The 23,950-nt window shown below is 41.1% G+C and overlaps 5 protein-coding genes across 9 annotated transcripts; 2 read left to right on the plus strand and 3 right to left on the minus strand.

Annotated features, from left to right (window-relative positions):
* Positions 1-352: 352 nt before the first annotated feature.
* On the minus strand, positions 353-5,069 carry LOC103986563 (DEAD-box ATP-dependent RNA helicase 32). 2 transcript variants are annotated; one of them, XM_065154115.1, is made up of 8 exons: positions 4,617-5,069; positions 3,867-4,142; positions 3,458-3,781; positions 2,386-2,574; positions 2,157-2,318; positions 1,362-1,753; positions 1,121-1,266; positions 353-935 (listed from the first exon to the last, which is right to left on the minus strand). In XM_065154115.1, the coding sequence occupies exons 1-8, from the start codon at positions 4,986-4,988 to the stop codon at positions 604-606; spliced, it is 2,193 nt and encodes a 730-aa protein (XP_065010187.1). In that variant the 5' UTR covers positions 4,989-5,069; the 3' UTR covers positions 353-603. The 2 variants fall into 2 exon arrangements, with proteins under 2 accessions (XP_065010187.1, XP_009402854.2); XM_009404579.3 differs by having other exon boundaries at positions 1,121-1,278.
* Positions 5,070-5,293: 224 nt separating this feature from the next.
* Positions 5,294-8,720, plus strand: LOC103986564 (uncharacterized). The gene is made up of 3 exons (XM_009404581.3): positions 5,294-5,523; positions 5,926-7,874; positions 8,350-8,720. The coding sequence occupies exons 2-3, from the start codon at positions 6,035-6,037 to the stop codon at positions 8,460-8,462; spliced, it is 1,953 nt and encodes a 650-aa protein (XP_009402856.2). The 5' UTR covers positions 5,294-5,523; positions 5,926-6,034; the 3' UTR covers positions 8,463-8,720.
* A 651-nt stretch (positions 8,721-9,371) lies between these two features.
* LOC103986565 (small ribosomal subunit protein mS86 (rPPR1)) lies at positions 9,372-14,218 on the minus strand. The gene is made up of 2 exons (XM_009404582.3): positions 12,942-14,218; positions 9,372-9,662 (listed from the first exon to the last, which is right to left on the minus strand). Exon 1 carries the CDS (start codon positions 14,141-14,143, stop codon positions 12,965-12,967), a length of 1,179 nt encoding a protein of 392 aa, XP_009402857.2. The 5' UTR covers positions 14,144-14,218; the 3' UTR covers positions 9,372-9,662; positions 12,942-12,964.
* Positions 14,219-14,482: 264 nt separating this feature from the next.
* On the plus strand, positions 14,483-18,224 carry LOC135641238 (cleavage and polyadenylation specificity factor subunit 3-I-like). The gene is made up of 5 exons (XM_065156464.1): positions 14,483-14,726; positions 14,866-14,963; positions 15,781-15,826; positions 15,902-16,051; positions 16,235-18,224. The coding sequence occupies exons 1-5, from the start codon at positions 14,559-14,561 to the stop codon at positions 17,870-17,872; spliced, it is 2,100 nt and encodes a 699-aa protein (XP_065012536.1). The 5' UTR covers positions 14,483-14,558; the 3' UTR covers positions 17,873-18,224.
* Positions 18,225-18,833: 609 nt separating this feature from the next.
* LOC135640182 (uncharacterized) lies at positions 18,834-23,898 on the minus strand. 4 transcript variants are annotated; one of them, XM_065154404.1, is made up of 5 exons: positions 23,784-23,898; positions 22,536-22,630; positions 21,397-21,634; positions 20,991-21,148; positions 18,834-19,184 (listed from the first exon to the last, which is right to left on the minus strand). In XM_065154404.1, exons 1-5 carry the CDS (start codon positions 23,794-23,796, stop codon positions 18,906-18,908), a joined length of 783 nt encoding a protein of 260 aa, XP_065010476.1. In that variant the 5' UTR covers positions 23,797-23,898; the 3' UTR covers positions 18,834-18,905. The 4 variants fall into 4 exon arrangements, with proteins under 4 accessions (XP_065010476.1, XP_065010474.1, XP_065010475.1 ...); XM_065154402.1 differs by having other exon boundaries at positions 18,876-19,184; positions 21,232-21,634; positions 23,784-23,890; XM_065154403.1 differs by lacking the exon at positions 23,784-23,898 and adding an exon at positions 23,612-23,777 and having other exon boundaries at positions 18,876-19,184; positions 21,232-21,634.
* Between the last annotated feature and the right edge of the window lie 52 nt (positions 23,899-23,950).

Consider the following 23,950-nt stretch of genomic DNA (forward strand, 5'->3'; position numbering starts at 1 on the left):
TAAAGCATGTTTTCGAAACATTGTAGATATTTTGTCATCTGCAGTTGCCGAATCTGAGAGACGTGTATTCTTGAAGCAAGCAACAGTGTTACATTTAGTAGACCTTTTTTGATGTCCTCGGATCTGTAGTTCCTTCACTTTTGTTTCCTTCTGTTCTATATTGGCCTTTCATACTTTGTTCTACCACGCCATTGTTGGAATGGTGTGTGCTAAAGAAACCCTGCGACTTTGTCAGAGCACAAGCATCCTAACAGATGATATCGTTATTCATCGAGTAATATTTTGTTCACCAGGATTAGCATATCGTCCCCGCTTAGAAATTACTCATCCAATACAGAAGGCTATTATGAAGTGAATATAAACATACAAGATACTGTATTCAGAGTAATTTTGTGTTTCTGTTACATATATGATGTCGCTTTCAACGCTCCTGGTAGATCATACCCGAGCAATGTTTTCGGATCAAAATTGATGCATGTTGGACTGTGTTTGAAACATATAAAGATGCCAAAAATTCTACCCAAACAAAATTTCCTAAAACCTGAACCCAGACAACATCAACGCTGTTGTTATAGGACAGCAAAAAATCACAAATTGACTCGGTCATGAATGCATAGATCTCAATAGCTCAAGGGCCAGGGCTTCTTGCTCGGCCAAAGTGACTGAGTCACTCTTTTTAGCTGCCTTAGCATCATCAACTTCATCATTGTCATCGTCATCAAAATATATCTTCGTTCTTTTGGGGTTTCTCTGTTCATTTTCATCTGAGTCTGAATGGTCATCCCCCGTGTTCCCCTCTTCCGCTTCTTCCTTCCACTTCTTCAACTTTAGTTTCTCCTTTGTTCGTTTGTCACGCAAGCGCTGACGGTGCAGAAGCTTGTCCTCTTTGTCCCGCACCTTCATCGCTTCCCTTAGTTTCTCATATCGTTCTTTAACTGCAAATACATTTTCAATATAGCTAAAGTGATGAACAAGATATAAAAGCAGTTTTAATAGATGCAGGAGAGAACTAAGCCCAGACTTGCAGAAGTAAATTGGAAGAAAAAAGTCCCAGTTGCTATTGGAAAATAAAAAATTACTTGTTCGACAAAATTGAATACAATATTTGAAAGGCACAAACCTGTACCAAGGTGAATAGAACCATCACCAGTCTCTTTATCAGCCAAGGCAGCTAGTGGAGGGATTACATTCCCATCATCATCATATTTTACCCTTGTTCCAAGAGGCCTATGCATATTGATCTTCAGCTTCTTCTTCTTCAAAATCCTGGTAGATAATCTGAATAAGCCAACTAGTTAAATCAAAACAGGTTTTGAGGAACTAAAAACCGACAGTGTACGCAAATAAATATCATGACATACTCTGCTTTATCGCCTTCGGGTTCAAAAGAGGGCGATTCCTTGGGTAAAAGAACATCATCTTCTACATCATCTGACCTAACAGTTGCTTGTGAATTAATATTATGAACTTTAGATTTGTCATCAGATGCTTCGACTTCCTTAGTAGTTTCGGTAGATGACATGTGCACATTCGATTTTCGCTTTAAGAATCGCAACTTCGGGGTCACTGAGAGACCCAAAGATACTGCAAAATCTTCTATGGGAAGCTTAGATACATCAAATACATCTTTGTCTTTCTGCAGAAATATGGACTTCAGATATGTGACAAATGCCCTTTGCGCTAACTGTTGCATAGAAGGAAATTTAACCAGCAGAGACGACAACAACGCAGAAACTGATACTGGTTCTTTTGCCTGACAAAGCATTCACCATAACGGAAGTTAGTGGCAGAGGATAAACTACATTCAGATTAACATAAAAAAAAAATGGAAACTAAAAATGAACATGTTAATGGTTCAAATAAGATTGCAGCTATACTGAATGTGGATAGTCAACCAGATGTTATTAGCTTGTTGAGACAGCAAATTGTCACATAGAAAGTGCTTGTTGAGAATATGAACATTGTTCTCATCAACCCCAACTCTAGGACTCTAGATAATATGATAAAAGATACAAATTCTTGAAAGTTAACAATAGGTACAGCAAGATTACATGGATATAAAAGGTGCCAATTAGGATCTTGAACAGTTATTTTAGTCAATCATCCAATGTTATAAATGCCCCAAGATAATCAACCAATAATGGTTAGTCATTCACCTTCTTCAACTTGATTGGAATTTTTGGTTCAACAGCTCGTAATTTTGTGAACATCTCTTTCTCAGAAGGCATAAGAAACAGTAATGACTTCCCTGCATTTCTGAAACGGGCAGTGCGGCCAACTCGATGAATGTAAGCTGGAATATCTTCTGGGCAATCAACCTGAATAGAAAAACCAATTAGCACAAGATCCTTTGCAGCAAAATTAGTCACCCAGACTGTTATTCACCTGGACCACCCAATCCACTGCTGAAAAATCAAGACCCCGAGATGCCACATCTGTGGAAAAGAGAACTGAAGTTTCCTCACAGAATTGAAGGTATGTAGCCATTCTTACATTTTGCTTCATGCGACCATGCAAACATTTCAAAGGAATTCCTGGTCTAAGCTTCTTGAATACCTCATATACATATTTAACCTGCTCGGATCAGGTGCAGTGTCAGGAAACAAATAATGTAAAAACATGCATCTTCAAGAAAAACTAGAAAGTCACAAAATTAGGTAGTCCATTGACAGCACATCTCCATTCAGTAGTGAACAGATGAAATCAGAACCCTAAATGCAAGGCTGATGTTTATAGGAGGCATGCTTAAATTGCTGTTTGTGCATCATCACATTCATCACAACCAAAAGAACACTCTAGTACACATCATCTTTAAAGAGTCTGCATGCAATAACCATCTAGGCTTCTAGCCTTCTCTTTAACACAAACTCATTCACATAGCTCGCAGATACCACTACATATCAATAATGTAGTAATATCTTACATATGACAACAGATGAAAATGATATTGAACCATTCCTAGGAAGGATCCATCCACGTATCATCTCTCAATGCTACATATCAGGTCAACATTTAATTTCAGGAACTCTAGTTTCTAATGGCCACTTACATATAAAAGAATCTGGTATGAAATTTGCAATTTGATCTGTGCCCAGATGGTTATGGGTCAAAACAAACTTACAAGATGATCTGATCAACCAGTGCCCATGTCTGAATTTACAAAATTGACTCAAATGATTTACTCAACCAAATTAATAATATAGTTAACCATGTTAATCTTAAACTTGATTTAGATCAATGATCCAACATGCTGATATCTCTATGACATGAATGTGATTGTATTTACAGAAAACACTGCATACAGAAATTTTTATCAGTATAATTAATAGGTTAATACACTGCATGCACACATTTATTTCATTTAAATAACAAGTTAACCTTTGCTCCGAAGAATAATTATCATAACAATAATCATGGATGGACGAATACCAGAAAGTGGTGAACGCCGGAAAAATACCTGCTTGCAACTAGAAAGAAAGACAAGAATTTTTGACTTAAGATTTGCTTTGATGAAGCTCCATAACAAATTCAACTTCTGGTCAAGGGGAACAATGATGGCAAGTTGAGTCAGTTGCTCAGGAGTGGCTGTTACTGATTCAGCATGCACACTTATATACTCTGGGTCCTTCAAGCTGAGCCTAGCCAGGTCTTTAACTGACTTTGTTTGGGTTGCAGAGAAAAGCAAGGTTTGTCTTCGCTTGGGAAGCTGAGATATAATTGCATCCAATTCCGTCTTAAAACCAGCATCAAGAATCCGATCAGCTTCATCAAGCACCAGAATCTGTATCCACGAGGAAAACATGACATTACCTTCAACCATTACATTCAAAACCTTATAACAATTAAAAAGCTAATTTATTACACACCTGGAGCTGTGAACATTCAAAGTTTGCGGTCTCATCCATGTGCTGGAGGAGTCGACCTGGTGTGCACACCAAAATGTTCAGACTACTGACACGTTCCTTCTCTGCATCAACATCTTTACGTCCTCCAATCAGAAGGCCTGCACTCAGACTGTGGTGTTTACCTACTGTTTTCAATTCCTCAAAAAGTTGTCCTGCCAATTCCTTCGTAGGGGAGATTATAATGCTACCAACACCATCTTCAGGACCCCATCTTGCTCTGTACAACTTTTCTATGACCTAGAAAATAAAAACTTCTCAAGTCAGTACTTGAAAAAAAAATCACCTTAACTGATCGAGAAAGGATGTCGAAAATCGTCTGTTGCTATCTTCATGCATATCAGAGTATAACTAATGATACATACAGTAAAATAGAAAACCAAATCTCTGTCAAAATATTTGGATATTCCCAATAAAATCACGTAAATCAAAATTAAGAGCCACCACAGGATATTTATTTGAATTCTAATGACAGCCCGTTTTAGTCTCAATATAATGCTCATCTTAGAAAAGGCGAAGAAACCTAACAATGATGGCATTCAGCAGAAGAAAAAAAACCCAGAATATATGAATTCCTGTCACGGTACTATAAAATTCTGCATTTGATTTTAACATGTTAGCATACCAGAACACCGTGACAAGGCAGAATTTTAGCAACATATCAATATAATATTCATCTACAAAAAGGAATTTAACAAGATCAAGCTTACGCACGGGGATGACGAAAGCAAGGGTTTTTCCGGAGCCGGTCTTGGCAGCGCCAAGGATGTCACGGCCGCAGAGAGAGTGGGGCAGGGAGGCGCGCTGGATGTCGCTCATCTCGACGTACTTGGGCGCAAGGCCGTCCTTGGTTCTCTGTGAGATAGGAAGTTGCCGGAAGAACCGGACTCCGGCATAGGGAGAAAAACTGCCGTCCTTGGTGCGGCCGATGGGGGCGTCGGGCGGCGGCGGGGAGATGGCGAGGGGGTTAGTTCCCGGGTCAGGGATCCCGGCCTCGATCCATGAGTCGAGGAGCTGGATCTCCTGCGCCTCCGAGAGCCGGCGCTGCTTGCGGGCGCCGGAACACTTGGGCTTGGGGCGGCGCATTGTCGAGTTGACGGGAGTACACTCGCTAGGGTTTCAACAGAGAGGAGAGGGTTTTGTTACTTGCGGGCAACTCCTGGGCGAGGGGACTCGTTTGCGAACAGTTTTATGAGAAGCCACCTTTTCTACGCATCCGTTCCTACCCGGAGCTAAGCTACTCGCCGTGGGGATTGAGGTTACCGCAGTGGGACCCACTATAGCTTAAGGCGGGTGATGGTGTGGGTCGGTAACTTTGGTCCGTCTTTTATTCCTGGGCGGTCAGAAAAGCAAATTTAGGTCGGCGACAAATGCGAGCACCTCCAATCTCTCGAATCGTCTCGTCCGATGCTATCCACGGGAACCGTCGGATCACAACGTCGTTCGAGCATGCGTTCGCATGCACTTCCTCTCTGGATGCCCTCTTCAGAGGGTAGACGATTGCATATTGAGGCTATTGATCATGTGCGTCCTCTGCTGCCGACTAAATCTACCGTGGATTGAAGAAGATGAAGACGAAGAGACCTTCCGTTCTTTGGATCCCTGTCTGCAGGGAGCATTAGTGAGTCCCTTCACCCCTCTCTCTCTCTCTCCGCTCTCTCGTTTAGGTTTCCTTCTTGAATATTTCTGGCAAATCTGCCTCCCTATTCCTTGATGCAATGCGATTTTTTTTGTTTTTGTTGATGCGGCATTATTGTACGAGCTTGTTGATTCTTGAACAGAATTAAAAAGCTTTAATCTTTCAGAATTTTGTGGGCATCCGGAACTCATAAACTTGTGAAAGTTTATATCTCGATGTGTTTGGTTTTCTTGTGGGCTTCTGCGGTGGGTTTACTGCGGCTTCTGTGGAATTTTGAAGCAAAATCGAGCATTGTTTTCCTTGTTCTTGGTTTTGGGTTTATCCGAGTCAGTTCAGATCTTTAGTTTTTGATCTTTTATTGAGATATATGTGCCGATTCTGCAGTGCTGATGCAAGAAATTAGAGGTCGCTAATTGACAACTCTTTTGGACCGAGGGATCTCTTGTGGAAAGGCGATCTGTGGTTTTCCTTCTTCAACAGAAGCATTTACACCATGGAGGTGCATCTCAAGGACCTGTTTGCCAGATTCCAAGAGCAATTTGGCTCTGGGCCGGGCCTTGGACCTAGCTGTGGAACTTGCCTTCTGAAAGTTGAAGGAGCTCCTCCGGCATTCATCAAATCCCTCTTCCGGGCTGCAGCCGCCCTCTTCCGTACTGAACCATGGAAAAGGCTGAGGCCACGGCATCTGTTCGGCATCCGAATTGGGAAGGACACAGACTGGTCCAACAAGAAGCAATTGTTTCCTTGTGCTCAGTTCATCGGTGGAGATGGAGGGGACCTTGGCTTCCACTTGTTCAAATCTGAGCAGGATGCCATGAGAATGACTGGAGTTAGGGAGACGAATCGAGTTCCAAATGTGGAAGTGCTGAGGGTCCTATTTGATCAAGAACCACTGTTGTCCCCTTCCAATAAGAGAATGATAAGGTCACTGGCTTTGGAATCCTCTGGCCCTGATAGGTTTCCAGCCATTGATGTCGCTCGATGCACTTCAACAGGTGGGCTGCGGTTTAGAAATCCTACGCTTGAGGAGCTCCGATATGTCTATGCTTTCATGAAAGCTATAGCTCTTGTGCACCCGTTGCTTCAATGGGCTGATGATAGCATTCCCAGAAGAGGAAGGTTTATGAATTTTGAACCGTTTATTGAGACAGTCGATGTGCAGTGGCCTCCTGAAGTCATCAAGGGAGGGGACCTTGTTGCTGTCACCATTTCACATCCAATGAGTCAGGTATATGAGGAGAAGAAGCTTGTTTCGGCCTCAGCAAAGTGTCTGGAACCACCCAAGGAAGAGCTTCCTCCTGCTGAAGCGATGACCAATTGGACTACTTTGAGGCAGTGCGCGATGTGTGACAAAGAGATTTATGGGGATCAGTCTTTGTGTTGTGGACGATGTCGTGCAGTGGTTTATTGTGGCCCTGTGTGCCAGAAGCAGCACTGGAAGGATGCGCACAAGGGTGTATGCGGTCTCTACAGAGCAATGATGGAGAGAGAGGAAGAGTTGTCTATCAAGATATTTATCTTTCCTTGCTTTGTTGAAAACCCATGCAAATGGCTTGAAACAAAGGGTGTCCATCAGAAAGGAATGTGGAGAAGGAAATGCAATTGCTATTCTCATTGTCCATACGGCCTCCTCCCTGTAAAGACAAGTGGAAACTCAGAGGCATGGGGAGGTCTAGGCGATGGGGAGTATCCACCAGATTCAGCATTAGCGGGTTATTTGAATGGAAGTTCGAATCCCACTCTTCTCTCCGGTTGGTCTGAGTACTATAATCTCCGATCTCTCCCATTGTCAAGCCCTGTTTCTGCAATACTCTCACACCCTTTGACAGTTCACCATATAGTGACTGCCCTAGCTATAAGTTCTAAGAATCGATTAATTAAAGGGAAAGAGGTGATTGTGCATTACCTTGGCCCTGCAGGAGAGCTAGATTGGATGCCTGCATTTGCTGAGATTGGGCATTTGCTGAATGGGTTGGGTAACATACAGATGGTTATGATTGGTCCTGAAGTTCCAAGTAACCTATCAGGGACTTTCTCAGGAATTAGTGGTAGGCTGAGAGTCAACATGGTGAGAGGAATGTATCAGGAACAAGCCCCTTACCTATCCTCTCCGCATGTTGTGGTTGCTCTGAACTGTGGACTGGATAACTATGGGAGCTGGGAAAGTGCCATTGACCTAATTAAGTCGATGAATGTCCCGACTTTCTTCACCGAAACGTCTGAAATATCATGTGCAAATGCTAAGCAGGTGCTACGTGGAGCTGGCCTTCACATCAGCCATCCGGTGACACCAAACCCATTTCGTTCACCTCTGCGGAATCAGGCACCTTCAAGTAATTTACCTTCATTCAGCAATGGTTTTGTCTTTGGTGTGAATACATGAATCACAGACATTTCTTAACAAGCGTTAAGAAACTTAATGGGTTAGGCACCCCTTTAGTTGATGAAGATTGCACTCTGATTACTCGATAAGTAATCATTATTTCTGTCACTACTCCTAATTACTTGATAGCATGTCATTTGTTTCCGTTTTCTTGTTGGATTAGTGCATCTTGTTATAAGCCATAGAGTAGGAAGTTTAGTATGAGGATCTTGATTGTATGATTAAATCAGGAAGTTTCATGTAAACTGTGTTCAATCTATTTACAAGCTTGAATTGGTTTGGTTGTTGAACTGTATATGTTTGTGAAACCAAGTTACAGTTTGACAATTTGGTGTCTTTTTTGTTTGTTAATAGGATACACATTATAGTGACATTATAGTGAATAGATCAAGTGTAATGCTTGTCTAAGTGAAGCACTTTCATAGGTAACAACAAGGTTCCCAGAATCGCCCGAAGAACCATTATTTCCGCCGGTAACGATCTCCAGAAGCAGAACACCGAAGCTTCGATGCAGAACATACACTCCGGTGCCATGTAACCACTGCATGCCACAAAGGAAGCTGAGAAGATGCTAATTGAATTGTAGATTAATAGCGGCAGGAACGGAGCATGTCGAGCTTACAATGTCTCAGCAACCTTAGTAGTGTGTTGATGGGTCTGATCGTTGCCACAATCTGCTATCTTAGGGTTCATGTTCTTTCTCATCTAGCAAGATGTTACTGGCTTTTAGATCCCTGTGAACGATCTTTGTTGAATGAAGTAGGCGATAGCCACAGCAGCAGTGGCGTTGATGGAGAGGGAGGCTGCAATGCGTCCGGGGAGTTAAGTCCAGTGATTGGCGTAGATAAGAGCCGGAAAGCAATTCCATTTTCCATTTCCTGTGAGGCGAGTAGCAAGAGAAGACTTGAATGCGAACAAAATGCATTCAAGAATGTCAAAAAGAACTACTCTGTATCTTTTCATTGGAGCTGCACCATACACACCCTCAATCCTGTGAGCAGGTTCTTGAAGCATACCCTACAAAATTAAGCTTTACAATTACAGGGATTAGCTTCATCTTTAAGACGACATTGTAATTACAATATGGAAAGGTCACCACTGCTTTTACAACTCCGTCTTACCCCATTTAAGTGTTTTTTTGTTTCTTAGGTTGAACCCATTCTCCATCGACAGTCTTTCCACATTCCATTTAATCCAGGCTTGACAGATTTTTTTCTCTCTAGATCTGTGTATACATAACTGAATCTTATCCTCAAGGAACTTGGAAATATCACATAAGCAAACACAATATATACTACCATTTGTAATAGGTCCATTAGTGTCCATTGTGGGGGAAACAAAACACAAAAGAATGAATAGGCAAACACTTTCTAAGTTCAATCTACAACTCTCTTACTAAGAAAGAGAAGAAAAGTTTATAAACAGAAAAAGTAAACTTTGTCTAAAATTACTGTAAAAACAAACATATATATATTTTTTGTCTAGTCCAACATTCCAGTGATACAACCTAGCCATGCGTCATAGGTCCCAGTGACATGCTAAAATTTCGATAAAAAAAACAAAACATCTCAATCACTGGACTTGGTCCTGAAGGCAGATCTAGGAACAAAGCATACAAAGTAGATGCAACTGAAAACCTTATGAACCCGTAGAGCTTATCTGCTGACAAGTAAATACTTGGAAATGAATACTGTCAAATTATTGAAAGAAGCTTGACTTGTGCAACCCATGGGAACTCCTGCAACCACAAATCCCTCATGTTAGAACACTTAGTAGATATAGATAAAAGCTAGATAAAAGCATAATCACAAGAGTAAAGAGGCCATTTTGACTGTGATCCTAAACAAATTGAACGAGTATAAATGAGGGGTACTCCTGCTGAGAGCAAGGAATCATTTGTAACCTAACTTCATAGCTTATCTGGCAATAGGAACTGAGGCCTGATAGCACATATCTTGATCCCCTTTTCCTATAAAAGTAGTGCCAGCAATTCTGACCACAAAATTGTGCATATTAATCCAAAAATTGTAGCCTCGACAGCATTTCTTGCAGGGTCTCCCATCTAAATTTGACACATTTCAGGTCATAGAGTGCTCTCAAATATGTAAGACAGGAAGCAGCTAATCCAGTCAGCCAGTTACTAAGCCAACTTAAAAGTGAATCACTCTCGTGGACCACTTTATTTACGGAAGGCAATTGGTTAGTCTTTGTTCAACAAATTCCGAATAAAGCACCTGACCAAAAAGAAAGTGCAATTGTTGGTAAGGTTCACATAGCATAGGGCATACCCAGTGCACGAGGCTCTCGCCAGTGCGGAGTATAGGGAGGATCAATATACATAGTCTTACCTTTAAATATTTAAGAGTATTATCATGACTCGAATCTTGGTCTCTCAAGTCACAAAGGAGTAACCTTACCATTGCTAAAGTTCGTATAGCATAAGTTATCTCAAAAAGGAACCTATCACCTTCTTGTGGAAGTTAGCTGCCCTTGTACATGCTGAAAGGGACTTACTAAGCATCATGCTTAATAGCTCATCCAAGTTGTTCATGCAGATAGTGACACATGCAAGTCCAAAAAGAGACTAACTAAGCAGATAACACAAATAAACTTAATAGGTAAAGCATGTTGCCTCAAAAGAATTCAGTTAGGCATGCCTTGATTTTACAAGAGAAAAAGTCAAAATAAACCTAGATATCATAATGGTGACACTTAACACTTGTCTGACCAGCCACAATATTCATCTATTCCAGATCATATGTCGTGAGTGCCAAACCTCCAAATGCCAATGGTTCTTTCCGCTTAACGATGCTATATCTTCTGAAGCAGGCAGCTCCTTAAGAAGTCAGATTACTACATGCGTGTTCAGCTAAAGAGATCATGGTCTCATCTTCTAATGACCAAGTTTGTGTCCTTTGTATTGTAATCACACTCTAGGAGTGAAAGTCAACATCAATAAGCACCATCCTCTTCATCTTTGAACACTTTAGAAGTCTTACCCCGAGCCCTAGAGTGAGAGGTTCTGCTATAACATGATATAACTTTATGGCTACTGCAGGGAGCTAAATCAAGCATTTTACACCATTAAGGCAAGGAGATGTTGCAAGCTCAATGCCACTAGCATGCCTCAGAAAGTGCTGATCTGCAATTGTATGAAGAAGGAAATTGATAATTCGGATAAATGATGCTTCTGACAAATCCATGTATTTATAATTGAAGGCTGTGAAATGGCACGTTGTGATGATTGTACACCGGGCTGGGTATGGAGGGATTCTTCCCTGATGAATATCCTTACGTTATCATTTTCACTTGAATCTACATGTAACAGGACTACAAAAAGATGAAAAACAGAAGTATAGTCGAAAGGACTTCAAACTTATGCCAACGGTTGGCTGCTGAACAAGTCATATACATTTTTGGTGCACATTGAAGATACTTTGTGAACTGAAAAAGTGATAGAAGCAAAGACTCCAGTATTTGAGTTGCACATTGAAGAAAATAGAGATAAATGAGAACTTCCATGGCTGTGTGAGATCTCTTTGAGAGGGAATTCTGACAAGGTAAAGAGATTCTCAATCGACAAGGCCAGAACCAGGAGAACTTAAATAGTATAATCAACTTTAATTAGGCAATGCCTCTGACTTGAACCATAGATAGTAATTAAGTATTTTTAATGTATAAAGGTCAAGCAGAACAAAACTCTCAAATAAAAGTAGACCAGTGGGAACACAGGATAGAAAACCTTGAATTACTAGTTAACAATACAGATTGTAAATGTTTCTCCATCCAATTTCAAACTATTTGTTATCACTATGAAAATTTATAAAGAATCCATTGAAGCCTGCCATAGTTAAGATTATTGAGTGTGATAGGCATAGTTAACATATATACAAATATCAATCTATACTAGTCGTAATACAAGATACTTCTTTTCTATACCTTCTAGCACTTGAGCTCTATTACATGTTCACATGGCATCATTTTGAAGAACAAGGAAAAACATTTCATCCCTTTTTCTTTGTAAGCGTGCATAAAAAATACATTCCTCAATAACACATTACATCATTTTTATTAAGATTCAAGCATGAATATATGAACAAGGAAACAAAGAAATTTATGAAAACTAAGTAATTCTAAAGGGAGACAAAGTGATGAATTGTTGAATCCAAAGGTAGGCTAGTCTTATGCCTAGTGGAACAACACTAACTACAGGGTGAGAAACAGATTTATAAAAACCATAGGTTAATGTCCCATTTGATGGCAAGGTTTTGTGTAATCACAGTTGATTATGATCATTAGAGTATCATAGACTTTCACTGTTACAATAGAGAGAAGCAACAGTGAACTTTCGAGTTAAGACTTTGACAACAATGTGCTGGAAAGGCATCTTGGCAAATAGGATAGCAGCATCAAGACTCTAGGTAACATTAGATGGAATTAAGTCTTCCAACAATCATGATAAGGCAACTAATAAAACACAATCATAAACAAAGCATAGTATGAATACTACTGTTCAGTGGTGAATACTATTGGATGAAGCAGTAAATGACAAAATTTTGGACAAGGTAAGAGACAGAGAGAGAAAATCACAAGAATGGATAAAAAAAGATTTTCAAACATGGAGAAATCCATGGGCTGCCAAAAAGCAAGAAACCAAAAAACATGACCAATATCCATTACATGAAACTAAGCCTAAAAAGCGGATGTCATAAGCTACAGGTCTTGGTTTCCAAGTAAGATAGGAACTGTTTCCAAGTAAGATAGGAACTAGGTCAAAGACTTGGAACAGCACAAGTCAGCCACTGATGATACCTCTATTTTTCTTTCCCCTATTGCAGATAATTGTGAGTTCCACAATTCAGAAACTAGCATTTCACAAAAGCATGGCTACATAAGTTTGATAAAGAACTTAAACATTAAGGTTACTCATATATAGTTAACCACACCTTTATTAAGCAAAACTCAAACCACTATCACCTATCATACAACATATAAAACAAAAGCCAAGAAGAAATACCACTTATCATTTCTTCCTTGAGACTACTGAGGCAATGCTTCTTCCACTTCCTTCCACATATCTGAGTTGCCCGAGAACTTCTCCTTCACCCTCTCCATGAGCTCCCGTGCCTCCTCGACCTTTGAATTGCTCAGAAGCCCTTTCACAAGCATCTTCATAGTTGAGAAGCACGGGACCCAGTTCTTCGCCATGGTCTCCTTGCACACCGACAGCGCCGCCTCAAAGTCCCCGCCTTCGCAGAGGTAGTATATAAAAGTGAAGTAACAGCTGCTATCTGGAACGCACCCTCGACCCCTCATCTGCCTGTAGAACTTCTTGGCCTCCTCCAAGTCGCCTTGTTTGCAGAACCCAAATATCAAGTGGTTAAACGTGACCCAATTTGGCTTCATTCCCTTGGTCATCATCTCCTTGAAAAGTGCCTTCGCATCTCCCGGGCGCTTGAGCTTGCAGAGGCTTTGGATCCTCACGTTGTAGGCGCTGAGCCCGGGGTGGCAGTCGTGTTTTTTCATAAGCTCCAAGACCTTGTCAACGTCGTCGAACCGCTCCTCCTTGTAGAACCCAGCGAGGGCGGTGCAGAAGGTGGTCATGTTAGGCTTGATCCCGGCGCGGCACATCTCATCGAGGACGGAATAGAAGGATCGGGAGGTGCCAGACTCGCAAAAGGCCTTGACGACGGTATTGTAGGTCTCTACATTGGAGGCAATACCGTGGGTTCCGGGGAACTCACGGAAGATCCGGCCCACCTCGTCGTGGCGGCCGGCGAGGATGCAGGCGAAGAGAAGGGCGTTGAGGGTGCGGACGGAAGAGGAGTTCGATCCGCGGAAGGTGCGGATGGCGTCCTCGAGCATGCCAGCCTGGCCAAAGAGGACAATGGAGTGGGGGAGGTCGGAGCGCGGAAGGGAGTCGAGGAGGGAACGGACATGGGAGAAGGAACGGGAGTCGGCAAGGGCGGAGACGGCGTTGGAGAGAGCGACACGGTCGAGGTGGGATGAGGAGGGGGAAAGAGCGGCGGCGCGGCAGATATCGATGATGCGTGAGGGGTCGGTCTCGGACTTGAGCAGGGCGAGGGCGGCGCGGGACTTCTGCTTGCTGGTAAGCACGGCAGAAGGATCGGACGGGTTGAGGATGGCCGACGCGGAGGAGAAGGAGCGGTATCGCAGGTGGTTAAGGAGATGATTGCGAGCAGCGGCGACGGCGGCCATGGCGAGTGAATCTTGGGAGGTTTAGGTTTCGGGCGGCTTCCGCATGTGGTGTTTATCTTCCCACTTCAAACCCGGTAGACGCCGTCGCACAGTATGTTACCAGGTCGGGTCCGAACAGGTTAATAAAATGGATCCGAATCCAAAAAATGGAACCATTCGTCAGAGTGGTACAATTCGGCCGAGTTGATCTGAATCCAAATACCCGTATCCACATATGGATCCTACCCAAAACAATCCGATATCGTCCTCGGCAATCGGATCCCTATAGATCATCGGGCATCCGATCCGATAACTTAATCAGGTCTAAGTTTAAGAATCCACATGGAGTCGGACAAATCTTTCTTCATCAAACCCTAGCAACCGGAAGAGTTGGTGTTCTTGCGTCGTTCTCGCTGTGATCGAGCGGCCGGGAGGGATGGCATCCGCCATGACCGGCCAGACTTCGTCTCTCAAGCGGCGGGATACAACGGCCGCCACGGCGGGGCCGAGGGAGGGGGATCAGCTTATCGTCACCCCGTTGGGGGCGGGCAGTGAGGTGGGCAGGTCCTGCGTCTACATGTCCTACAGAGGAAAGATCGTCTTGGTAAAACGCCGTCACCTTTTCTGCGTTCGTTCTATATCTTTTATCTTCTATTGCTTAGATACTCGGTGAGGGATGAGTTTGCCATGTATGAGATTGTATAGATGCTGCATTAAGCTTCTCGCTTGGTTTCGGATGGCAGTTTGATTGTGGGATTCATCCGGCCTACTCTGGGATGGCTGCACTGCCTTATTTCGACGAGATTGATCCCTCGACTATTGATGTGCTTCTCGTCACACAGTATGTGGTCATTCCATTTTCCTTTTCCTTCCTTTTTTTCTATTGTATATTGGGTATATTGCAACTCTTAACTTGTTAGCTTCTTGACCTATTGCTCAAACAAATAGTAATAGATGTCAGTGGAAAGTGAACCGAATAAGCAAGCGCAAAGAGTGGACTGTTGTTATCCTATTCCGGATGAATCTTTCTAACTGAGACACGGGAAGCTAGAATTTTGTATTTTGCTTGTTGCAGGACAGAGCACAACCTCTTCTCGGTTAATTCTTTTTTGTCACATGTTGATTGTCTCCCTTGCAATAACCTGTCAGGTTGCACTTCTTGCTACCTCTTCTCATCATATTGTAACCACAAAGGGGATCAGCAGTACAAGTTGATCCCTCAGGACATATGATATGCACATGATAAAATTTTCAAAAAGAAGACTTTGCGTCTCATTGGAAGTTGTCGCTTGGAATTAAGAATCCCAGGAAGACTTTGCATTTTGTCAGATGATGCTGCTTGAATCAAGCATTTCTAACTCGCAATCCAATTTAGTCTTGGCAGTGAATTATGGTTCCAAGTGCTATTCATCAGGCCCTAGTTAGATTGTGGTTGATTGATCATATAACGTGCTGGATCTAAGAAACCTAGTGTTTGTTATGATCATATAACATGCTGGATCTAGGAAACCTAGTGTTTGTTAGTCCACTTTAGGTCATTGCATTCACCAATTATTTTTCTTGTTAATTCCGTTCATTGCATTCACCACTTATGGATGTCACATTTAACCTTTTGAGCGAAATGATCTAACTTGGTCGAATGTTGGCTTAATTTTCAGTTTTCATCTTGATCATGCTGCATCGCTTCCATACTTCTTGGAAAAGGTGTGCACCATTTTTTTTCTTGAGAGATTTCATAACCATACTTTTTCATGCTCACATGTTTAAAATGTATTCCAGACTACGTTTAAAGGTCGGGTTTTCATGACTCATGCTACAAAGGCTATTTACAAGCTTCTTTTGTCGGACTATGTCAAAGTGAGCAAAGTTTCAGTTGAGGATATGCTCTATGATGAGCAAGACATACTTCGCACGATGGATAAAATTGAGGTATTACATCTTTAGAATATTGTTTAACACTACTAATGTTGTCTTTTCACTGTCTTTTTCATTAGTTAATTTTTGCTTGAAATTGATTGGATGATTTCTCCAGAAGCATCTGTTTGTCTTTTGTCTCATTTGGATGATTACAGTAAATACGATGGGCAACTTAAACCACTATTTCCATTTCAGGTTATTGATTTTCATCAGACTGTGGAAGTAAATGGGATTCGCTTTTGGTGCTACACTGCTGGTCATGTCCTAGGCGCTGCCATGTTCATGGTTGACATTGCTGGTGTCCGGGTGCTCTACACTGGAGACTACTCCCGTGAGGAAGATCGCCATCTCCGTGCTGCTGAAATCCCCCAGTTCTCACCGGACATCTGTATCATTGAGTCCACATATGGCGTGCAGCTCCACCAGCCCCGCCTTATACGGGAGAAACGATTTACGGATGTCATCCACTCGACAATCTCTCAAGGCGGTCGTGTGCTCATCCCTGCTTTTGCTCTTGGCAGAGCCCAAGAGTTGCTCCTTATCCTTGATGAGTATTGGTCGAACCACCCTGAGTTCCATAACATTCCGATATATTATGCCTCTCCCCTTGCCAAAAGGTGCATGGCTGTCTATCAGACCTACATAAATGCAATGAATGAGAGGATCAGGAACCAATTTGCAAATTCGAACCCCTTTGACTTCAAGCACATTTCTCCATTGAAGAGCATAGAGAATTTTGATGATGTTGGTCCCTCAGTTGTGATGGCAAGTCCAGGTAGCTTACAAAGTGGTCTCTCGAGGCAACTATTTGATAAATGGTGCTCAGATAAGAAAAATGCTTGTGTGCTTCCTGGGTATGTAGTGGAGGGTACTCTCGCCAAAACTATCCTCAATGAGCCCAAAGAAGTCACCCTCATGAATGGTCTCACTGCTCCTCTTAACATGCAAGTATACTACAACTCTTTTTCAGCTCATGCAGACTTTGCACAGACAAGTGCTTTTTTAAATGAGCTTATGCCACCAAACATAATTCTTGTACATGGAGAAGCCAATGAGATGGGAAGGCTTAAGCAGAAGCTTATAAGCCAATTTGCGGATAAAAATACAAAAATCATGACACCTAAGAATTGCCAATCAGTAGAGTTGTACTTCACTTCTGAGAAAATGGCTAAAACTATTGGAAGGCTAGCTGAGAAGACACCAGAAGTAGGAGAAACAGTTAGTGGCTTACTTGTCAAGAAGGGTTTTACATATCAGATAATGGCACCGGATGATCTTCATGTCTTCTCTCAGCTTTCTACTGCAAACATTACCCAGAGGATCTCCATCCCTTATTCTGGTGCTTTTTCAGTTATAAAGCACAGGCTGAAGCAAATATATGAAAGCGTTGAGGCTCCTACAGAAGAGCCTGATGTGCCTACATTGATTGTGCATGACAGAGTGACAATACGGCAGGAAACGGAGAAATACGTGACAATGCAGTGGCCATCTGACCCAATTAGCGATATGGTATCTGACTCTGTGGTTGCTATGATCTTGAACATCAGCCGAGAAGGTCCAAAGGTAACAGCTGTTGCAGAAGCTGAGAAGACACAAGAAGAGATGGAGAAAATGGCCCATAAAGTCATCTACAGTTTACTGGTTTCCCTTTTTGGGGACGTCAAGGTTGGAGAGGAAGGAAAGTTGATTGTCACTGTTGATGGGGACGTCGCACGGCTGGATGGAAAGAATGGTGAAGTAGAGTGTGATAACGAGGGTTTAAAGGAGAGGGTGAAAACAGCATTCCGGCGGATCCAGAGTGCTGTGAGGCCTATCCCACTTTCAGCATCCTGATTCATCTTGTTAAGGAACGACGGTTCAAAGGAGAGGGTGGAAACAGCATTTCGGCGGATAGAGTACTGTGAGGCCTATCCCACTTTCAGCATCCTGATGCATATTGTCAAAGAAACTCTGAGCTCACCATGTTCCGTGCAATAGTCTCAGATGTACTGTTAGAATCCATCCTGATGCATATTGTCAAAGAAACTCTGAGCTGACCATGTTCCGTGCAATAGTCTCAGATATACTGTTAGAATCCATTATCGTTATTGTAACATTATTGTTTCTGAGTTTCCTTATATGACATTTGACGCTGTTTTTCATCGTCGCTAACCTTTTGGTTATATGTGGATGACCTCTTATTCGATGTTGGTTGCATGTGGATGATGATTGATAGAAAATTTTGCACCTGTTGCTTTGTATGTACCCTAAGGGGTGTTTATCTTGAATCTTTGGTCATGTTGGTATCTATCCGATTAAACTTATGAAGAGTGGGATTCTTCATCAGATCTATGAGGTCTCTTAATTTCTTCTGCTAGCAAACAATTTGTGCTCTGTGTTGGGTTGATTGCTTTGCTGGCAGTTTTATCTCACTCTCCCATTCTCCATTTGGGATGATTCTTAGCGTTCGTTGCTTGATTTGGTGTTTGCAATGTTGCATACTCTGTTTGTGTTTCTGTACAGTGAACACCGAGGATCATAACCAAGATCTATTAAACTTCAGCAAAAACCAACATCAATCCCTATAGCTTGAATTCATCTAAGAGCTTCAGTCTCAGCCTTTACCGAGCTTGAGAACTCAGGATCATTAGATCTATTGGCACTAACCGGGCTGAAACGAGCCATCTAACAAAAAGTTTCAAGAGAAAAGACCTCTGTACAAGTATAAATGTTAAAGCAACAAGAGGGATTTAGCTTTCGTGATAATAAATGCTAAACAAGCTATTTTTCATGGCAATAATTTTGAGAAAACCTCTGCAAAGAATTTATGAGAATTAGAATACGAGAGCCGCTGACATGAAATGCAAGCAGAATCATTCTTAGATGGTCATCTTGACCGTCTGACATCTTTGTTTCTAGAAGTAATAGCAGAAACAACAATAGATAGAGCACAAACCAATGCTGAAACAAAAGTAACACTGGATACAATGCCTCTGTGTGCATCATTCCCAGAAGGAACACGCCACATGACTGCCTTTGCAGGCCCAGCATTCACTTCAGTGAGTCTCCACAAACACGGTTCTGACTGAGCTTCCTTTGACCTGCAATGCAGAAACAAATCCGGATGTCCCAATTGGACTTCTGCATAGCCACTATCATCAAGGGGCTGCAAGAGAAATGACATGTTTCAGGAATCCTAATTGAGTTTGGTAATTGGAAGAGAGTTTGAAAAGCAAACAAATGCAACATAAAAGGCATTTACAAAAGGAAATAAGCTTGATTCCAAGCCCAGATTACAGTAAGTTCATGCTTCTTTTAGGATATTTATCACCTCTGTGCAAAGGTATTGTGTTATTGTAGAATGCTGATAGACCTGACTTCACGGAAAGGAGAAACATTGTAACAGATCATCCAAAAGTATTCAGGAAGCATGAGAACATGATACTGGGAAGCTGGTGGAAGTTCAAGAGTTGATATAAGTCTTCAATGAAAGATGTGGAAGTAGAATATGGAAGAGGTACCTTAAATGACATACATGCTTGACATGTCAAAATTTACTTCTAAGTTTCTGCTAAGGTAGCTTTTTTCAGCCAGTCCAGAGAAAGTAAAAAGCTTGCTTAGTCAGCTCCTAATTTTCCTGGTGTTTGCTAGTAATCTATTGCAACCATTTCATTAGTAGTCAGGCATTCAAATCTACAGCTGCCGAGATGCTTAAAGCAAATACAGGAGACATATACTGGAACTACCTCATCTGAAAAGAAAAATGAAATGATAATTTAGCTGGCACAATAATCAACAATCTCATAGACTGTTGAAACAATAGCAGCTTCTGATGACACTCCTTCCAGCTTGATGATCATCCTCTGCGTGATTCACATAGAAATGAAACTCAAGGTTGCTATAGTCATCTTATTTAACAAGACTCCTCTCCTAGGCACAAGCACATGAGATCACAAACATGCGAAGACGCAGAATGCCTCTAACAACAAGACAATGGAGTGCAAGAAGTGTATAAGAACAAAAATCAACTAAGCTTTTCCCAAAGGTTCACTTTAGTTAAAGACTGACTCAAGATGCCTTAGCACAAGGAACAAATGCTGATATTTTACTCTAAAATTCCTAATTTCTGTTTAAAGCTCCAAAGGCATTTTAGGGGGCACACGATTTGTGTAAATCTGGAAAATAGTTGGCATAGCTTAAAGATTTATAATGCAAATTTTAGCTTGTTGACTGATGATTGTAAACTCCCATGTCCTAGGAACATGGTTTCCAAATTTACAGTTTAAAAGAATAGGTGAATGAGAATATGAGATAGAAATGTGAAAAATCTTCCAGTTGCATGCATTAAATATACAGAAAGAATTTTCTATCCTAGTAGATAACTAATGTTATGGGATCACAAGATGATAATGCCCATAATAATGTAGATACAATTAGAGAAAACTGAGAGATAATTGCCAATACCAGCAATGTCCAAATTGATGCCTACGGAATAATATGATTAAACTCAAAAAATGTTGGATCTAAAGTCATCCATTCATTCACTACATAATTTCTTGTGCATCTATTTTCCTTCATTACTATAAAATTATAGCACTGGGTTGCAACTTGCAAACTGCACAATAATGAAGCAAAATACAAACTTGCAAAGGAAGGTCAAGGAATCCAATAACAGTTAAGTCATCTCAGATTATTCTCAGAATCATCACTAAAGTCTGCCATAGAAATAGCCAACCTAAAATATGATTCTCTTAGTAAGTCAGGAGTCCGTGGAGCATTTAGTTTGAATTGAAAAAACTTGGTGAACTAAGATACATAATCAGGTTGCTTAGTGTCTTTCAGTTTAATTTTTATAAATGCCATATTTGCAGGACCTTTTTCTGCAAAATTTTTGTTTGTCTTCAGTTAGTGTAGAAATTAATCAAACTAAAATATCTGTTACTTCTCAGAAGTGCTTCTGTTTTGAGCTCACCGGGTATCTAGCATGCAGAGGAAGTTCCAGTACAGTTTCATAGCCCCTCAAAGGATTCTCATGGCCAATGTTCATGTGAACCTCAACAATTGATCTGTTGGAGAGTGCAGAGGGCAATTCCAAATTTGTGTCTCCGAAAACAGCAGCGTCCAAAAAAACTGCAAGAATTGATGAAGATGTAAAGGTTAGACAAAGAATAAAATAATTGGAAATGGTTTGTAGTGCACTTTTTGTTGTTGACCTTTGCGGTGGACAAGATGCTGTAGCTCAAATAAATCAGCAAAAATACCGATTGGAAGTCTCTCGATTATTACTGCTTTGCAGTCGTGAGAGTCAAGCAAAGACCTAATGTATGATCTGTTCATGAATTTCAAGGTGGATATTAAGTGACGATGAGATCCTTCACCATGAAGTCGTCGCTGGAGATCTGAAAGTTGAAGCAAGCTAATTTCACTAGCCATCCCTTTACAGAAGTCACCGGAACTAAACTCTCCAGCTAGATAATCATGACAATCTGAATCAAACAGGCTTTTCTGTTGTGCAAAGTATGAACTAGTAAGATATGCTTCAGAGACTGGCCAACAGCCAACAAGTCTCTGACTGCTTTTTCCAACATGGTCAGAAATCTTATTATAACTGTCCACCTGGCACAAATACGACAATACAGAGCTCAAGATAGTCTGTGGATGAAAGTAACTGCCAAAATAATGATAGACACAAATATTATGTGACCAAATTAAAAAAATAACAAAAATGATCATTCTAAATAAAATGTAAACAAAAAACTTAAAACTCCAAATTATGTGAAAAAGCAAGTGAAGCTGGATGAGACTTCCTGCAGTCAATGCCAGATACTTCAGCACAAAATTGTAAACAAGCTAACCTTCACATGTGAGCTTTTGTGAATGATCTGTGCTAATGCTACAGTAATATAACATACCAGAACAAAGATTTTGGAAACACAGGTAGCATCATGGTTTCTGTAGTATAGTTGTCGATACTAACAGTTACAGACTCACTTTTATTGTGCACTGGGGATATTTTGCATTCAATTAAGGTATGTACTTAAGTTCATATAGTTTTGAGCACACTCGGTGGCAGTTAAGTATTAGACATCTTTTGCCCCTTAACTCTGCAATTAACTTGACAAAATCCTACTAGATATCATAACCCTACTGGATATCATGTGTGTTTAACTTTAGAAAAGCAATAGGAGGCAATTCATTTTGCATTGTTAATATTCTGTATCATAAGGAGATTTGCTAGCTTTCCTTGAGCAAGGACCATTTTTTTGGCATTGCTATATTATCCATCATATTGAGATTCTTTAGTTCTCTTCATAATATGAAGTGTTCAATCTTGTGAATAGAATAATAATTTTATCAGAATCAAAGATGCAAAGTTCTCAATTTTTGAGAGATCACTGCCCTAATCACTTAGGAAAGCAAATGCTAATAAAATACTGAACGATAGCAATAACCATCGGCAAAACAACCATGAGACATAACAATAGAACTAAACAAAGAAATCTTCTGTAATCCTGACCTTGATAAGTGATGAAACTGTGAAGATAAGACCAAATACCATAAGTTTCTGGTCTCTAAGATGCCATAGGATGTCCCTAATGAATGATAACATCTCTGTAAAGAAAGGCATTAAATTGATGTTAGTACAGATATGACTAATTATGGTTTAAAAGTTGAACAACCTAAAGATCTTTAGACGGATATAAAAGAGATAGAAGAATGGAAAGGGTGTGATGAAGTGGGTCAGAGAGGAATAGGACTCCTTTCATTAAATCTAATGCTACTCCCAATCGTTGCAAGTTGGTCTACTCCTGATGGTAGATAAGGACTTACAGTAGAACTTCGCCGATACACTAAAAACTAACGTACAAGTATTGCCTATATCATATCTATTTATTTTCTTTGTGATCTTATTTGAACAAGACTTTAGTATTCCAAGATCTTCATTTTCTTCCTTCTTCCTTTAATGAATCTTAGTTCTACCTTTGAAGGCTTGCCAGAGCAGCCATGTTTTATTGCTTCCGTTCTGTGTCACGGCACATCTTGCAATCTGCACTTTGTGGATTTTGCCTAAGACATGATGCAGATAGTCCTTGAACAAAAACTATAAACAGGTGAGGGGACAAGGATCCGCTTGCCTTTAACCTCTCTCCAGCCTGAGAATCTCAACGGAAAGCGACAGAACGAGTAGAAACATAGCCCGTCACCAGTCCAATGTTAATGAAATATAAATTTTCTCGTATCATTTCAAGGGCTACTCTATTCTACCATAAATTTTGAAGCATGACAAAACTCTAAAGCACTATGACATCTTTTATTATAGCTTCCAGACTTCATGTTAGAGGAACCAACTGTACTGAAACTTTCAGATTTCATGAATTGATAAGACAAGGTATCTCTTCCTATCCCATTATGTACAAGCTTGGAAGTAGCTCCAGGATTCACCTTTCTGTGTGATTGATGGATTAGTCCTCACCTCTTAAGCTAATGTTTCCTAATCTGTTTGGGATTAATTCTAATAGGAAGGCAGAAAGTGCAAATCTTGTAAAGAGAGGCAAGATTGATCGGGACATTGTTTTCATTTATGACGCGAACCTTGGAACACCTATGACTGGGCTCTGCGTTGGCGGACCAAAGGTGCGAAATATTCCTCCAGATCCATGTATACGATGACGAGATCCAGGGCTTATTATGACCCCTTAAGAGATAGAAGTGAGAGAAAAATAGCAAAGCGGCAGCAGAAGGAGAGGAGAAGAGGGAGACTCACTAATCGGCGTCATAGCAGCGGCGGAAATGTGGAAGAGGAGCCGAACGAAGACGACGGCCCGATCTCTGTCGCTCAAGATCCAAAGAATGCCCTAAAACTGGGCCCTGTATTGCTCCTGGGCTTAACAGAAAGCCCAACACAAAATGTTTCGCTTTACGCAACGACTC

This window comes from Musa acuminata, chromosome BXJ3-6, assembly GCF_036884655.1.
Source record: "Musa acuminata AAA Group cultivar baxijiao chromosome BXJ3-6, Cavendish_Baxijiao_AAA, whole genome shotgun sequence".
NCBI classification, from domain to species: domain Eukaryota; kingdom Viridiplantae; phylum Streptophyta; class Magnoliopsida; order Zingiberales; family Musaceae; genus Musa; species Musa acuminata.

What these genes read in the sequence shown, in the direction of transcription:
- LOC103986563 (XM_009404579.3), bottom strand. Translation starts at nt 4,988, where the DNA reads ATGCGCCGCCCCAAGCCCAAGTGTTCCGGCGCCCGCAAGCAGCGCCGG. An exon ending in CCCTTGCTTTCGTCATCCCC is followed by an intron (nt 4,143 to 4,616) that starts GTGCGTAAGCTT and finishes TTTATTTTCTAG; the next exon opens with GTCATAGAAAAGTTGTACAG. An exon ending in TTCTATTCACCTTGGTACAG is followed by an intron (nt 936 to 1,120) that starts GTTTGTGCCTTT and finishes ATGTATTTGCAG; the next exon opens with TTAAAGAACGATATGAGAAA.
- LOC103986564 (XM_009404581.3), top strand. Translation starts at nt 6,035, where the DNA reads ATGGAGGTGCATCTCAAGGACCTGTTTGCCAGATTCCAAGAGCAATTT. An exon ending in GCGGAATCAGGCACCTTCAA is followed by an intron (nt 7,875 to 8,349) that starts GTAATTTACCTT and finishes GCACTTTCATAG; the next exon opens with GTAACAACAAGGTTCCCAGA.
- LOC103986565 (XM_009404582.3), bottom strand. Translation starts at nt 14,143, where the DNA reads ATGGCCGCCGTCGCCGCTGCTCGCAATCATCTCCTTAACCACCTGCGA.
- LOC135641238 (XM_065156464.1), top strand. Translation starts at nt 14,559, where the DNA reads ATGGCATCCGCCATGACCGGCCAGACTTCGTCTCTCAAGCGGCGGGAT. An exon ending in ACAGAGGAAAGATCGTCTTG is followed by an intron (nt 14,727 to 14,865) that starts GTAAAACGCCGT and finishes TTCGGATGGCAG; the next exon opens with TTTGATTGTGGGATTCATCC. An exon ending in GCACGATGGATAAAATTGAG is followed by an intron (nt 16,052 to 16,234) that starts GTATTACATCTT and finishes TTTCCATTTCAG; the next exon opens with GTTATTGATTTTCATCAGAC.
- LOC135640182 (XM_065154402.1), bottom strand. An exon ending in CAGTTTCATCACTTATCAAG is followed by an intron (nt 21,635 to 22,535) that starts GTCAGGATTACA and finishes TATTTGTGCCAG; the next exon opens with GTGGACAGTTATAATAAGAT. An exon ending in CTCTGCATGCTAGATACCCG is followed by an intron (nt 19,185 to 20,990) that starts GTGAGCTCAAAA and finishes TTTCTCTTGCAG; the next exon opens with CCCCTTGATGATAGTGGCTA.